At 39.5% G+C, this 14,127-nt stretch overlaps 1 protein-coding gene across 2 annotated transcripts in view; it reads left to right on the top strand.

Annotated features, from left to right (window-relative positions):
* ide (insulin-degrading enzyme) overlaps positions 1-14,127 on the top strand; it is a 109,629-nt gene that overhangs the window by 54,167 nt on the left and 41,335 nt on the right. For both annotated transcript variants that reach the window (XM_068002449.1, XM_068002448.1), the window contains exons 14-15: positions 2,716-2,798; positions 8,544-8,688. In XM_068002449.1, the coding sequence (XP_067858550.1) occupies positions 2,716-2,798; positions 8,544-8,688 (228 nt within the window). The remainder of the gene's footprint in view (positions 1-2,715; positions 2,799-8,543; positions 8,689-14,127) is intronic.

The following is a 14,127-nucleotide window of genomic DNA, read 5'->3' as shown; positions in this document are numbered from 1 at the left end:
GCATACATAGGAAAGCTAACCTCGTGTCTTCAGCTGATGCTGTCAGTTGATGAAGAGGAGGGGGTTAAAGGTGAAACCTTGGGCAACTTCTGAGGTGATGTCGTGGAATGCAAAGAGCAATCATTCCTCTGGCAGTGATTGGATAGATAAGAGTGGAACCAAGCAAGGGCAATCCCATGGAGGAGAGGTGTTTAGGGAGGATTGACTGTTAGAAGCTGTAGAGAGGATGAGGAAGGATAATGCACATGGTCACAGTCATAGAGATTGTCAAAACGGCTTTACATTGATGCTCCATTTGTGTTAATGCGCCATTAAATGATTGCAGGGTTTTGCTTCCATGACATACCGAGAAACCTAATCTTTTTACGAGGGCTGGCGACCTAATCTTCATATGAGGACTGACATCAGTCACAATACATTTTTTGTACTTTTAACTATCTCGTACCTTTTCTGTAAGATAACAATTAGTCACTTCCTTTCAAGGTCAAAAAGTCCAAGTTTCTCCAGTCTTTGTTCAGAGCTCGGTCCTGTGATGCTGAAGATCTGTCCCTGACTTCTCTCTGCACCATCTTCAAGACAAGAATGTCTTCCTTCTGTCTTGAGCACAACTGAACACTCTATTCAAGCACTCTATACTTCTAGCATGATTTCCTCTGATTTGTACTGTACATTTGGCTATGTAATTCAGCATTCTCTTTGATTTCTTAATTGCTGTTCTGTTGGACAGGTCTGAGTTGACTAATAGCCCTAGATTCATTTCATTTCAACTTCACATTTAACCTTTTTTAACACCATTCACTGAGTGCAAGTTACCCATTTTGTTCTGTATGCAGTAGTTTGCACTCAGGATATTACATTTTATGTGACATCGTTCCACCTATTAAATTTTGTTTTATCGCATTCTGTAGTCTTTGGGCTGCTTCATCTGAATCAATTGCCTCCTAGTTTGGCAGCATCTGTGAATTTGGCAATTTGAGATTCTGAATCTAAGTTAATGTAAACTAGAAACACAATTGAAGAAATCCTCCAAAAACAAATCTCCTTGAAGAAGCAAAGGGAAGGAAGAATTAGTCAAGCCTGTAGCAGACCCATTGCAGTATGTAAATAGCTGCAGAGTTGCATTTTGATGTACACCTGAGAAGTTTGCCGATTCCCCAGAAGAATAAGTAAATTGCCCCTCAATTACTATGCCTGAAATTACATCATAAACATTTTTTTTTTAAAAAGTGTGATCTTGGTGTGGTAACAAATCTCACACAACAACTATTCGTGTTTTGAATTCATTCATTGGTGCAGAGACCATGGAATGTTTTTCATTTCTATGGTCCCCAGAACTGCTCAATTCAGTGATGTAAAATATATTTTAATTTATCATGGGGCTAGTCTAAGTTATCCTTGTGACTCAGCACTATTGAGATTTTAAAGTTGGTTGTTCAAGACGCAACTGAAGCTGGGAATGTGAAATTCCAGTAATTGAACATTAAGGCCGCATGTTGCAACAGATTATTATAATTCTGATATTTAGATTGTGAAAAAGTCAACTGAGCTGGAAATTTAAACCAGGTCCATGTCAGTGTTTTAAAAACCTGCATTGTTGGAGCTGTATCTAAACACTTTGTTAATTTTAATGCCCTTATGAAGGGATTTTTAAGATGGTGGACAAAATGTTTTCGAAAGATGTAAGAGCAATAACCTAAAAATGTTGATGGTGCTGAGGCATCTTCGATGTTTAAATAGCTTAAACCAAGATAAAATTGATATAAAACGATAGAATTCTTTTATAACTATCATACTTGAGATATAAACCGAACATATCGGTAAGCTATTACACACTGAACTTATCTCCCTTCTGAACAACTCCCTTGGATGCAGCAGTAACTTTTTCATTTACAAAATATGAAAGGAGATGATCATTTGGCCCCTCAAACCATGCAATAAATAGCTGGACTCTATCCAGGTTGCTTAAATTTCTGGGAGATCATGAAGCACTGGTAAAACTTCCAAAAGGGAAAGCTTAAATTTTGCATGGATTCTACTTTTTGCACTGTTTCTGATGAGCTGTTCTATATACCAACCCTCAGTATAATAAAAATGTCTTTGAAGCTCTCCCTTCATTTTTTTTTGATGTCATCTTAAATTTATGCCCTTCAGTTAGTCACTCACCAGTGGAAATAGTTCTTCACTATGTTATCAAAGCCCCTCAAAAGTTTCAACACTTCTATCAGATCTCCTTTTAACCTTTTTGTTCTAATGAGAAGAGCCCTGATTTCTCTAGTCTCTCCTCACATCTAAAGCCTCTCATTCCAGATACAATGTTCGTGGATCGCTTCTGCACTCTTTCCATGGTGTTGATGTCCTTTCTAAAGAAAAGATGCCTAAAACTGGGCACAATATTCTAACTGTGGCCCAATCGATGCTTGGAAAAGTTTTAGCATTACCTTGACTAAAACCTCAGGATATTAGTGTGATGCCTGTCAACGTTATTGAACCTTGACCAGTTTGATTCTAAAGGTGACTCTTCCATGATCCTAACTGAGTGGTAGGAGTAACTGCCATAACATATCTGATCACCCGTTCATTTAGCATTCCAGCTTTCATAGTATTCTTATCCAGATTAGTTCTGTAAACCAGAAGTTAGGATACTTAATCGTTAAGAGAGTGAAGTTGCTGTACAATGTTTGAAATAGTTTCTGATTGGGAATCTTATTCTTTCAGAACACTGCCATGAGCAAAGTGTGGTTCAAACAAGACGACAAATTCTTCCTGCCAAAAGCGTGCTTAAACTTTGAATTTTTCAGGTATGTTCTTCGAATGGTGATTAATTCTAACGGCAGAAACAATAATGCTGTGTATCTCCTATAATATCAATAAGGAAGCAGTGGTGAAATCACGGCCCAGAGTTTCTGCTCAATTGCGCTGGCTTCTTCAGCCATTCAGCGCAATCCGGCTGAATTAGTGCAAAACATAGAGGAATTTCAACTTGCGGTGGGCGTAATTTGCACCCAGCGTAAGTCGAGCTTCCGTGATGTTTTGCGATGGCTAAAAACAAAACCTCTAAAACTGGCCACGCCCCCTCCCCCCACTCGACTCAGGGCGGTGAGTTTCCACCGATTGTGCTAGCCTGCAGCCATTTGAGGAGGGATTTAAAATTACACAAGCCTTCTTGGGTGCAGAGGACCAGTAGGCACTGTTGAAATGTTTTTAAATATTAAAAAGTATTAATTTACTAAGAAACTGACTAGTGTACACCAATGAAAGTAGTAAATGCTTCAGATTTAAAATCACTGAAAATGACTCAGAATAACTATACTGGTTACTCTCAGGCAGAGGACTGGAGACCCTTATTAAAATGCTTATTTTTAGTCATAAGTCCAGTGTCAGCTGTTTTAATAAAACTGCACCAGGTTACCACTCTTTTAAATATATCAATTAATTTTTTTATTGCAAAAAATATAAATAAAAGGTTACGCTATGTTAAGCTGCGCAATTGCGCTGATTCATGGCAGATTTTACGTTTTGTGCTTATGTTAATGCATTTTAGCGGAAATCGGCCAAATGCCGATTGCACTCAAAGCGAAAACTCTAGGCCTGTGTACCTCGTAAAAATTGTTAGTCAATTAAGGAACATTTATTACTTCTAGGTGTTTACCACTGTCAGCTTGGCTCACCTGGTAGCACACTAGCCTCTTGAGTCGTAAGGTTATGGGTTCAAGTACATAAATTTAGGCAGATACTCCAGTGCGGTGCTGAGGGAGTGCTGCAATATCCAAGGCTCTGTCTTTCAGATAAGATGTTAAGTCGAGGCTCTTTCCGTCTGCTCAAGTGCATGTAAAATGTCCCATGGCACTATTAAGCAGAGGAAGTTCTCCTGGCCAACGTTTCTCCTTCAACCATCAGCCCCAAAAACAGATAATTTTCTATTTATGGGACTTTGTTTTGTGCATTGGCTGCCGGGTTTGATTATTGCCCACGTAACAAAAGTGACTCAAACCTTGCCTGGTTTCAATCTTACCTAGCCAGTCATAACCAGAGAGTCTCCTGCAATGTCCTCTCCCTGCCCCCACACCATTGCTTCTAGAGTCTCACAAGGATCTATTCTTGGTCCTTCCTATTTCTCATCTACATGCTGCCTGCCCCTCAGCAGCATTATCCGAAGCCATAAGGTCAGGTTCCACGTGTACGCTGACGACATCCAACTCTACCTCACCACCACCTCTCTCGACCCCTCCACTGCCTCTGTGTTGTCAAGACTGCTTGTCCAACATCCAGTCCTGGATGAGCTACAGTTTCCTCCAGTTAAACATTAGGAAGACCAAAGCTGTTGTCTTTGGCCCCTGCCACAAACTCTGTTCCCTCACCACCAATTCCATCCCTTCTCCAACCACTATCTCTGGCTGATCTAGACTGTTCGCAATCTCTGTGTCCCATTTGATCCTGAGATGAGCTTCCAACTCCATACCCTCTTCATCAAAACGACCACCTATTTCCACCTCTAACGTCACCTATCTCCGCCCCTGCCTCACCCCATCTGCTGCAGAAACCCTCATCCATGCATTCGTTACTCCAGACTCAACTGTTCCAATGCTCTCTTCACCAACCTCCCAGCTTCCAACCTCCGTAAACTTCAGTTCATCCAAAACTCTGCTGCCCATATTGTAACCCACAGTAAGACCCGCTCACCCATCACCCCTATACATTGGCTTTTGGTCCACCAAAGCCTTAAATTTAAAATTCTCATACTCATTTACCAGTCCCTCCATTGCCTTGCCTGTCCCTATCTCTGACCTCCCCCAGCCCTATAAATGTCTAAATGTGTACCAGTGGTGTTGGTGTGGGACCTGAATCTGTTTCTGATGTGCCCATCCTTTTGAATCACTGCACATCTGTGACTTAAAGTTCCATGTGTTTTGTGTCCGTTATTTCCCTTTTTTTGCCTGCGACTCATTTCATTCTTTGCAGGTGAGCACCAATTTCACTGTCAGTGGAGGATGTAAATTTAGAAGAACTCGCGTAATAGGGTCTCCATTATTTGAATGGAAAGCATCTTCCACATACCATGCATGCTCAACTGGCATGTGTCTGACCCTTTCATCCTGAAAGTAGTGTGTATAATTCAGTTGTTAACTTCAAAATTTGATTGAAGTAGGGTGATAACAGGGGTATGGTACTTAGTCAAACTGTTGCTGGTCAAAACAAAAAAGAAAGACTTGCTTATAGATGGCGTCTTTCACGACCTCAGAACATCCCAAAGCGCTTCACAGCCAACAAAGTACTTTTGAAGTGTAATCACTGTTGTAATTTAAGAAACCTAACACATTGGGGAAAAAATTGATTTTCATTGCCTCTGAGGTCATAGCCATTGTATTAAAAAGTACAAAAAAGGTGATTGGAAAAGACCACAAGGAGCAATGTATTGACTAGCCTTAAATATAAATGGGATTTTAGATAGGTCATTGAAATATCTGTTCACATTTAGAGTGTTAATTTAGTCTATATATTTTAGTTTTAACATTTTTGGTGACACCGATGAAAGGATGTTTGAATGGTTGAGTAATTGTAACTGTGAGTACCATATCATAGTAGGTACAGCACAGGAGAAGGCCATTTGGCCCGTCATGCCTGTGCCTGTTCTTTGGAAGAGCTATCCAATTAGTCCCATTCTTCTGCTCTTTCCCCATAGCCCTGTAATTTTTTTCCCTTCAAGTATTTATCCAATTCCCTTTTGAAAGTTAGTATTGAATTTTCCACAGCTGAGGCCTAACCAGTGCTTTATAAAGGTTTAGCATAACTTCTTCGCTTTTGTACTCTATGCCTCAATTAATAAAACCCAGGATCCCATATGCTTTTTTTTTAACAGCCTTCTCAACTTGTTCTGCCACCTTCAAAGATTTGTTTGTGTGCACCCCCTTTAAAATTGCACCATTTATTTTATATTGCTTCTACTCACTCATCCTACCAAAATGTATCACTTCACCCTTCTGTGTTAAGTTTTATCTGTTGTGTGTCTGCCCATTTCACCAGTCTATCAATGTCCTCTGAAGTCTCTTATATCTTCCACATTGTTTACTACATTTTGGAGTTTCGTGTCATCTGCAAACTTTGAAATTATATCTTCTATACCCAAGTCTAGGTCATTAATATATATCAAAAAGAGCAGTGGTCCTAATACTGACCCCTGAGGAGCACCACTGTATACTTCCCTCCAGTCTGAAAAATAACCATCCACCACTACTCGCTGCTTTCTGTCCCTTAGCCAATTTTGTATCCATGCTACCACTGTCCCTTTTAATCCCATGGGCTTTAATGTTGTTAATAAGTCAATGGTGTCGTACTTTATCAAATGTCTTTTTGAAAGTCCATATACACGACATCAACCGCACTACCCTCATCAACCCTCTCCGTTACTTCATCAAAGAACTCAATCAAGTTAGTCAAACACTATTTTCCTTTAGCAAATCCGTGCTGACTTTCATAAGGTCATTATGTACAAATTAATAGCCTTTCAAAGAAATTAGATGGAATATTTTTTCTATAATTTATTTCACATTTAATCATTCAGTTTAGTGCATGTGGCATCAATTTGACTTAAGTTTCTAATTTATTGTACGTTTTATGGACAACCCTGTAATGCGCATTCCTACAAAACAGCAAGTCAGTTTTTACTATTAAATCTGCATTACTTGGCCACACTTTAGGCAATGACGCAGTTTAGTATTTTTTTAAAAAGTACATTAGCATTTGTCATTGGCTAGTTCTGTGTAGTGTTTTGGGTCAGCTGTATAGGGGTTTGGATTGTCTGAATGTGGGCCTACAAAGGGCGTCTATGGATTGAACTGTGAATTTCACAGGGAGGAGTGTGAGATTTATTTTTTTTACACAAGCTGTTAACTGAAGAACCTTAATGTGAGAATGCTAATTGATGTGTACAGTTCTGGTTTATTTCTGTGCACCACCCCCTGCTTGATTCATTTCACTACTTTCTCTGTTTAGGGGAGATAGAAATTAGCTAGTACTGGTCTAAAGCAATTACACTTGTCCTGTGATTTGCTGGTCCCATAGGGTGAATTTCTTCTCTAAGATGCTTACTTCATGTATCCGAAAAGCAACATTGGTTTTATTAAGTCCTGAAACAATTATAAGCTTATTTTAGCTCTGTGGTTTGTAGCGAATGCATGTAGAAATTTATCTGAAAAAGCCTAATTGCTTGATATTTGTAACCGTATGAATAAAGAAACTAAAGCAAGCATTGTATACTACTTGGTTTTTTTATAAATGAACATAGGAACAGGAGTAGGCCATTCAGCCCCTCGTGCCTGCTCTGCCATTTGATAAGATCATGGCTGATCTGTGATCCAGCTCCATATACCTGCCTTTGGCCCATATCCCTTAATACCTTTGGTTGCCAAAAAGCTATCTATCTCAGATTTAAATTTAGCAATTGAGCTAGTATCAATCGCCGTTTGCGGAAGAGAGTTCCAAACTTCTACAACCCTTTGTGTGTAGAAATGTTTTCTAATCTCGCTCCTGAAAGGTCTGGCTCTAATTTTTAGACTGTGCCCCCTACTCCTAAAATCCCTAACCAGCGGAAAGAGTTTCTCTCTATCCACCCTATCCGTTCCCCTTAATATCTTATAAACTTCGATCAGATCACCCCTTAACCTTCGAAACTCCAGAGAATACAACCCCAATTTGTGTAATCTCTCTCGTAACTTAACCCTTGAAGTCCGGGTATCATTCTAGTAAACCTACGCTGCACTCCCTCCAAGGCTAATATGTCCTTCCGAATGTAGAACATACTTCCCAGTAGTCCTGAGCAGTACAATTGCTTAGATGTTTCCTTTGCATTAGCCTAGTCCATGTTGAAGTCCAGCTGGGAGCTGACACTCGAGCCCCTGCTGTTTTAAATGGATTTTCATGGCTGGAAAGGGGGTGTGGGGGATGGGAAAGAGAAGATAAGCAGTGCTAGCACAGCCAGCCTTTTCCTGCAAATAAGTTATGTCTAGAAAATGCAACATTTAGAGTGAAACTGTGCAGCTGACATTGATGCAGACAATTTAAGCTAATGACAAGAATATCTAGCAACCTTTAAGCCAAAGCTTTTGAAGTGATTTTTTTTTTGTAAAACATATTGATTTCAAATAAGCCTTGAATCAACACTGGCATTTCATAACCCATTTGTGTCCTACTTCAAGTGTATTGCACAAAGTGAGAAGTCCATTGTTTGAAATCCAAGGATGTTAAAATGATCAAAGTTGCAATGGTCAGTATGTTTTTTTGTAGATATGTTCTGCTGTTTCCATCACTTGTGTAGTGAGCAGGAAGGATTTATTATGTTGAAAATGTTTTCAGGTAAAATAGTTATGAAAGATGGCTAATGCTTTGTATAATGTTTTTACTGAGATTTGGCTGTTTGGGAAAAAACAAATACTTTACTCAAATTGTTCATATAGCTATATTGGCAGGTCTTAGTAAATTTTATTAACTTGTGTTTTATTAATTAAATTTGTAGAGCAGATTTTAATGTTTGGCATATTCTCTTCCAGCCCATTTGCTTATGTGGATCCATTACATTGTAATATGGCCTATTTGTATCTTGAACTGCTGAAAGATTCTCTCAACGAGTATGCATATGCAGCAGAGCTAGCTGGCTTGAACTATGACCTACAAAATACGATCTATGGAATGTATGTAAGTACCCAAATTCAGAGAAACAGCAAACCTCCAGAATTATCTTTTTTATTTTTTTTTATGTGCTTTATTGCCGCCCCCCCCCCCCCCCACCTACATGATAAAGTATTTCTCTTCTCCTTCCATCAAGTAGGATTATTAGTTTGGCCATGAGGCTGCATATACATACTCTTCAACCATTTTGCTTGACCTATTGTGATGTCATTGTTAAATATCAGCCTGCTTACAAGGGGTTTGTTTGTTTTCTTTTTGTTAGTCGCTACATTTATGCTGACCCTCTTCATTGCAACATGACATACCTTTATATCAGGTTATTGAGGGATGATTTAAAAGAGTATACATATGCAGCTCGCCTCACAGGCTTGGTGTATGCACTAGTTCCAGCAATGAATTCGATTCTTGTAAGTAAAGAGCAGGAAGGGGTTCCAGCTTGAGATTGATGTGTTTAAGGATGAGCAAGCTGCTTGCAGTTCTTAGATTTAAGTTTTATATTGCATGTTAAAAATGAACTAATAAGCCTGAAAGATGCATTTGGATTTGCCGTGCACCTACAACTATTCAGTGGTGAAAGAGGACGGAATTTTTTAGTGTAATCATGCTCAACTTTATGCCACAAGTGAGAGGATACAAATTGTGTTTTTTAATCAACCAGGTTATTGTGTTTCGTTTGCCATCATTTGTAAATTTTTGATATTCCAATACATTGGTGTCAATATCTCAAAGCCATCACAAAGCAATATTTTTTAATATTTTTAATATAAGTCAAAATTTTCATTTGTGTATTAATAGTATCCACACTAGGGAACAGTGAATGATTAGAAGTTTATAGCACGGAAAGATACCTTTCGGCCCATTGAATCTGTGCCAGCACTTTTACTAATGCTATTCAAAACTGACACAGCTATCCTTCTTTCTTCCCATAGCCCTAGATTTTTCGAGGCTTAAAATGCTGATCTGATCTCTTCCCTGAAAAGATTCAACAATCTTTGCCTTGATTACTCCTTTTTAGCAAAGCATCCCGTGCACCAATAACCCTTTCTATAAAGAAATATCTTCTAACATGTCTTTACTCTCAGTGATAAATTTAAATGACCCCTCGTCACTGACTCCCAAACCACAGATTAGTCTTTCCTTAATGACCCTATCAAAACTCTTCATAATTTTTTCTTTTAAAACTTCAACTCTCCTTTTTTAACCTGTTCTGTTCCAGTAGAAATAGTTCCAGTATCTCAAGTCTCTCCTTATAACTGGTATCATTCTCCAACAGCTACTTGCATTTATATAACACCTTTTAACGTAGTAAAACATCCCAAGGCAAGCCATGTAAGGAGATATTAGGACAGGTCACCAAAAGCTTGGTCAAAGAGGTAGGTTTTAAGAAGCATCTTAATGGAGTAGAGAGGCTTAGGGAGGTAATTCCAGAGCTTAGGGCGTAGGCAACTGAAGGCACGGCCACCAATGGTGGAGCAAGAGGCAAGAATTGGAGGAGTGCAGCGATCTGAGGGTTGGAGGGCTGGAGGAGGTACAGAGATTGGGAGGGGCGAGACCATGGAGGGATTTGAAAACAAGGATGAGAATTTTAAAATCAAGGCATTCCTGGACTGGGAGCCAGTGTAGGTCAGCGAGCACAGGGGTGATGGGGCTAGGTGTGAGTTAAGATACGGGCAGCAGAGTTTTGGATGAGCTCAAGTTTATGGAGGATGGCAGATGGGAAGCCAGCCAGGAGAGCATTGGAATAGACGAGTCTAGAGGTAACAAAGGCATAGATGAGGATTTCAGCAACAGATGAGCTGAGGCAGGGGTGGAGACGGGCAATGTTACGGAGGTGGAAGTAGGTGGTCTTGGTGATGGAGCGCATGTGTGGTCGGAAGCTCATTTCAGGCTAAAATAGGATGGCAATGTTGCGAACTGTCTGCTTCAGCCTCAGACGTTAGCCAGGGAGAGGGACTGAGTTGGTTGCTGGAGAACGGTGTATGTGGCAGGGACCGAAGGCAATACTTTGGCCTTCCCAATATTTAGTTGGAGGAAATATGCTCCATACGCCCAAGTTTAAGTCATCGGTATATATTGAGAATAAAAGTGGACGCAGTACTGATACTTGAGGTACACCAGTTCCAATCCTTACAATACCCATACTCTCTATTTCCAGTCTATCAACTAGCTTTCTGTCTGTGCTGCTCAATTTCATTTTATGTTAACCATTCCCTTTTATCCAATTGCTTATTACTTCAAAAAATAATTGTCAAACATGACTTTGGAAAATCCATGCTAGCTGTCCTTGATTAACCCATGTCTTTAAATGCTCAATAATTTAATCGTTGCCCACTGGTGACATTAAACTAACTGGTCTGTAATTACCTGGTTTGTCCTTTTCTCCCTTCTTGAACAGAGGTACTACATTGGTTACCCTTCAATCCTCTGGTACAGTTTACATTATTGTGAGGTACACAGTTTATCTCCCTCAACTCATGGCCGTGCATTGTGTGTGTTTACTGTTGTGTGTATTATTCAATTTGACCATGCACTAAACTTTGTAAACTTGTAAAGTGACTTTTGTAATTACTAAACTGCGAACAAACATTAACACGATTGTCTTGATGCATATTTTCTGATAGTATTACTTGGAAATCAAATTGTTATCTTTTTTGCATTCAGTGAATTGGGAGAGTGGATATTTTCTGATTTAATTACCCTGAGCAGTTTTTAAAATAAAGCTGCTCTCCTCCCCACCCCCCCCCCCCCCCCCCCCCGAAAAAAAACAAACAACCTAGCATTGGCTCCAATTGGACATCTGTTGAAGGATGTAGGGGGACAAAAACCACAAAACAAAAAAAATCTTAACTTCTGGAGGTCCGCTTGTTCTGAGTTTTGGACGGACATTGATATAAGCAGTGAGACCTCCCGCCAGAAACGGGCAACAACCTAATTAATGTATGTGGAGATGCCGGTGATGGACTGGGGTTGACAAGTGTAAACAATTTTACAACACCAAGTTATAGTCCAGCAATTTTATTTTAAATTCACAAGCTTTCGGAGGCTTCCTCCTTCGTCACCTGACGAAGGAGGAAGCCTCCGAAAGCTTGTGAATTTAAAATAAAATTGCTGGACTATAACTTGGTGTTGTAAAATTGTTTACACTAATTAATGTAGATCAGGTTACATTTATTTAGTCTGCATGTATTTGTATAATTGATAACCATTGATCTCTGATTTCATATGTTCCGACCACATTTATCCAAAACTAAGTTTCCTTAATTTTTAAAATGTTATGAAATACTCTTAGTGGCATAAGAGCTGATTGTGATCATAGGTGGGAGATGCAGTTTTAGAGATACAAGAGCACCACCTATGGTTGGAGGACTACAGTAAGTACTGTTCATTTAGTACTTATAGTTATGAGCAGGCATGAAAAAGTACGACAGATGTAATAGTGACATAGGAAGTAAGCGTGACAAAAGGGAGTGTCAGTTGTCACAATGTTATAAAAACCCCCTTGTGGGAAAATGTCCTGTCTGCAGCCTAATCATGTCCTGTTTGAAAGTGTCCTATTTTTCTGGTCTGTCTGATTTGCCATTTCCTCCCCCCCCCCCCCCCCCCCCCCCCAGTTGATCTGGGCTAGTTCCCTTTTTATCTCATTGAAATGTTCCTTTTTGCAGTCAAGTGCCTTTTTATCTTTGACCATTCTCTTTCCTTTTCAGTTTTTCTACTGAATCAAATAATGGTATAGTTGACGTTTGTTAGATGTTCCCCAGACCTTACATTACCTACATTTCTCATTCACTTCCTAGAACTAGATCTAGCAACTCTGACATTGCAGAACTCCCTTGGTACTGTACTGCAATGTCAGACTAGATTGTGCTCCAGTGCTTTGCTGGGGCATGAACCTGCAATCTTCTGACTCAGATGGGTAGACTTGAAGGAGATGTTGACTGAGTATCTGCGGTCAACTAGTTGGAGTTTTTCTACTTTTGACACATTTTAGCTGCCCTTCCGTATTTTATGATGTGTGTTGTACAGACCCGAATGCTATTTGTATATTATCCTAACACAATCTCTCATGATTTTCAGCTGCTGCTTTCATGCTGTGTAGCATTTCTGACACTTTACCTCTTTAAATTGTAAAACCCTTTTACCATAATCAAACCATTTCTGAAAAGCTAAAGAAATCCTTTAAAAGGTAGAGAGGTAATTCAGCAATACAATCAGTTAAGCACCTACTAGCCAGATGTTTGTGTTGGAGCTGCTGAATATCTTGTTCTTTGAGCCCACCTTCCACCATTGAGGGTGCCATTTATTCTTGTACAAGCAGCTGTTTGGAATGCTTTGCTGTGATAGTACATCCCATCTTGGGGAAAGCAAAAATTGTTTCAGTATGCTGGAAACATATCATCTGGAAATGCACATGAGTAGGCTTCCCTTCTCATTTGTTCTTTTTCTTCCCATTTTTCTCATAATATTCACACCCTTCCTAGGGTACAGTTATTCTCCAGTATCTCATCCAAGTGGTTGCTATTCATATGTGAATGAACCAGTAAACTATTCGACCGTGGAGGGCACCACAACTGAGCTGTCACCTAATAATTCAGATATGCCAGTTTCCACCAGGGATTGCAAGATAATGATTGGTAATTGGAATTCTGGCCACTTTTTCCTTATTCCTATCTTCCACCCCCCCCCCCCCCCCGGCCCCAAAGCCAAGGGTGATGTGCTCAATTCTAATGCCGTTACTGCATCCTGGCTGAAATCAGCTAACTTGGCACAGGCTGCGGATTGAGCCTGGGGTTTGCTGGGACAAATACCTGAAATGGTTACTTTAACTCAAACTATCAGGAACTCAACAATTTTAATCCTGGAATGTAATCAGTTGGATAATGGAACGTCATAAATCAAAGAAGGCTATGTAATGACTGGAACTTTGTATGGATTTGAAAGGAGGAAGTTCAAAATAGCTGGTGGTTTGGGTGAAGATTAGTGAGCATCTTGCAATGCCCATGAATTACTGTCTTAATGGTGATTTACAAACAGCCCCCACTCAAACAGTAATTCAGGCTGACACGGTATACTTTTATGGTCTTAGTTCAATCTTGCTTTTTTTGTCTTGAAATATATGATGATACTAGTTTTCCTAGATACTTCGGATTAGAAATTAAATGTTTCCTAATCTTTAAGGTATTCGGTTTGACGTTTTGCAGAATTTTGTTTACGTTCAGCCGCACCTCCTATATATACCTATTTTAGTACAGTACTACTGAATAGAATTATTTCATTTGATTTGGTTTTCTGTCTGTACATAATTGATCAACCATAGCAATTTGCCTAAAGAAAGAGTCCTGACATAATTTAGTCTTAACCATCTATGATTCCCCTTAGTAGAACAGTGCATTTGTAATGAAAATACTGCACTATTGAATGGAGGCTTCCCTACTCATCTAAGTTGCC

Source organism: Heptranchias perlo, chromosome 21 (genome assembly GCF_035084215.1).
Source record: "Heptranchias perlo isolate sHepPer1 chromosome 21, sHepPer1.hap1, whole genome shotgun sequence".
NCBI classification, from domain to species: domain Eukaryota; kingdom Metazoa; phylum Chordata; class Chondrichthyes; order Hexanchiformes; family Hexanchidae; genus Heptranchias; species Heptranchias perlo.
Note: the sequence above shows the minus strand (reverse complement) of the source record. Positions and strands in the feature narration are given on the sequence as shown.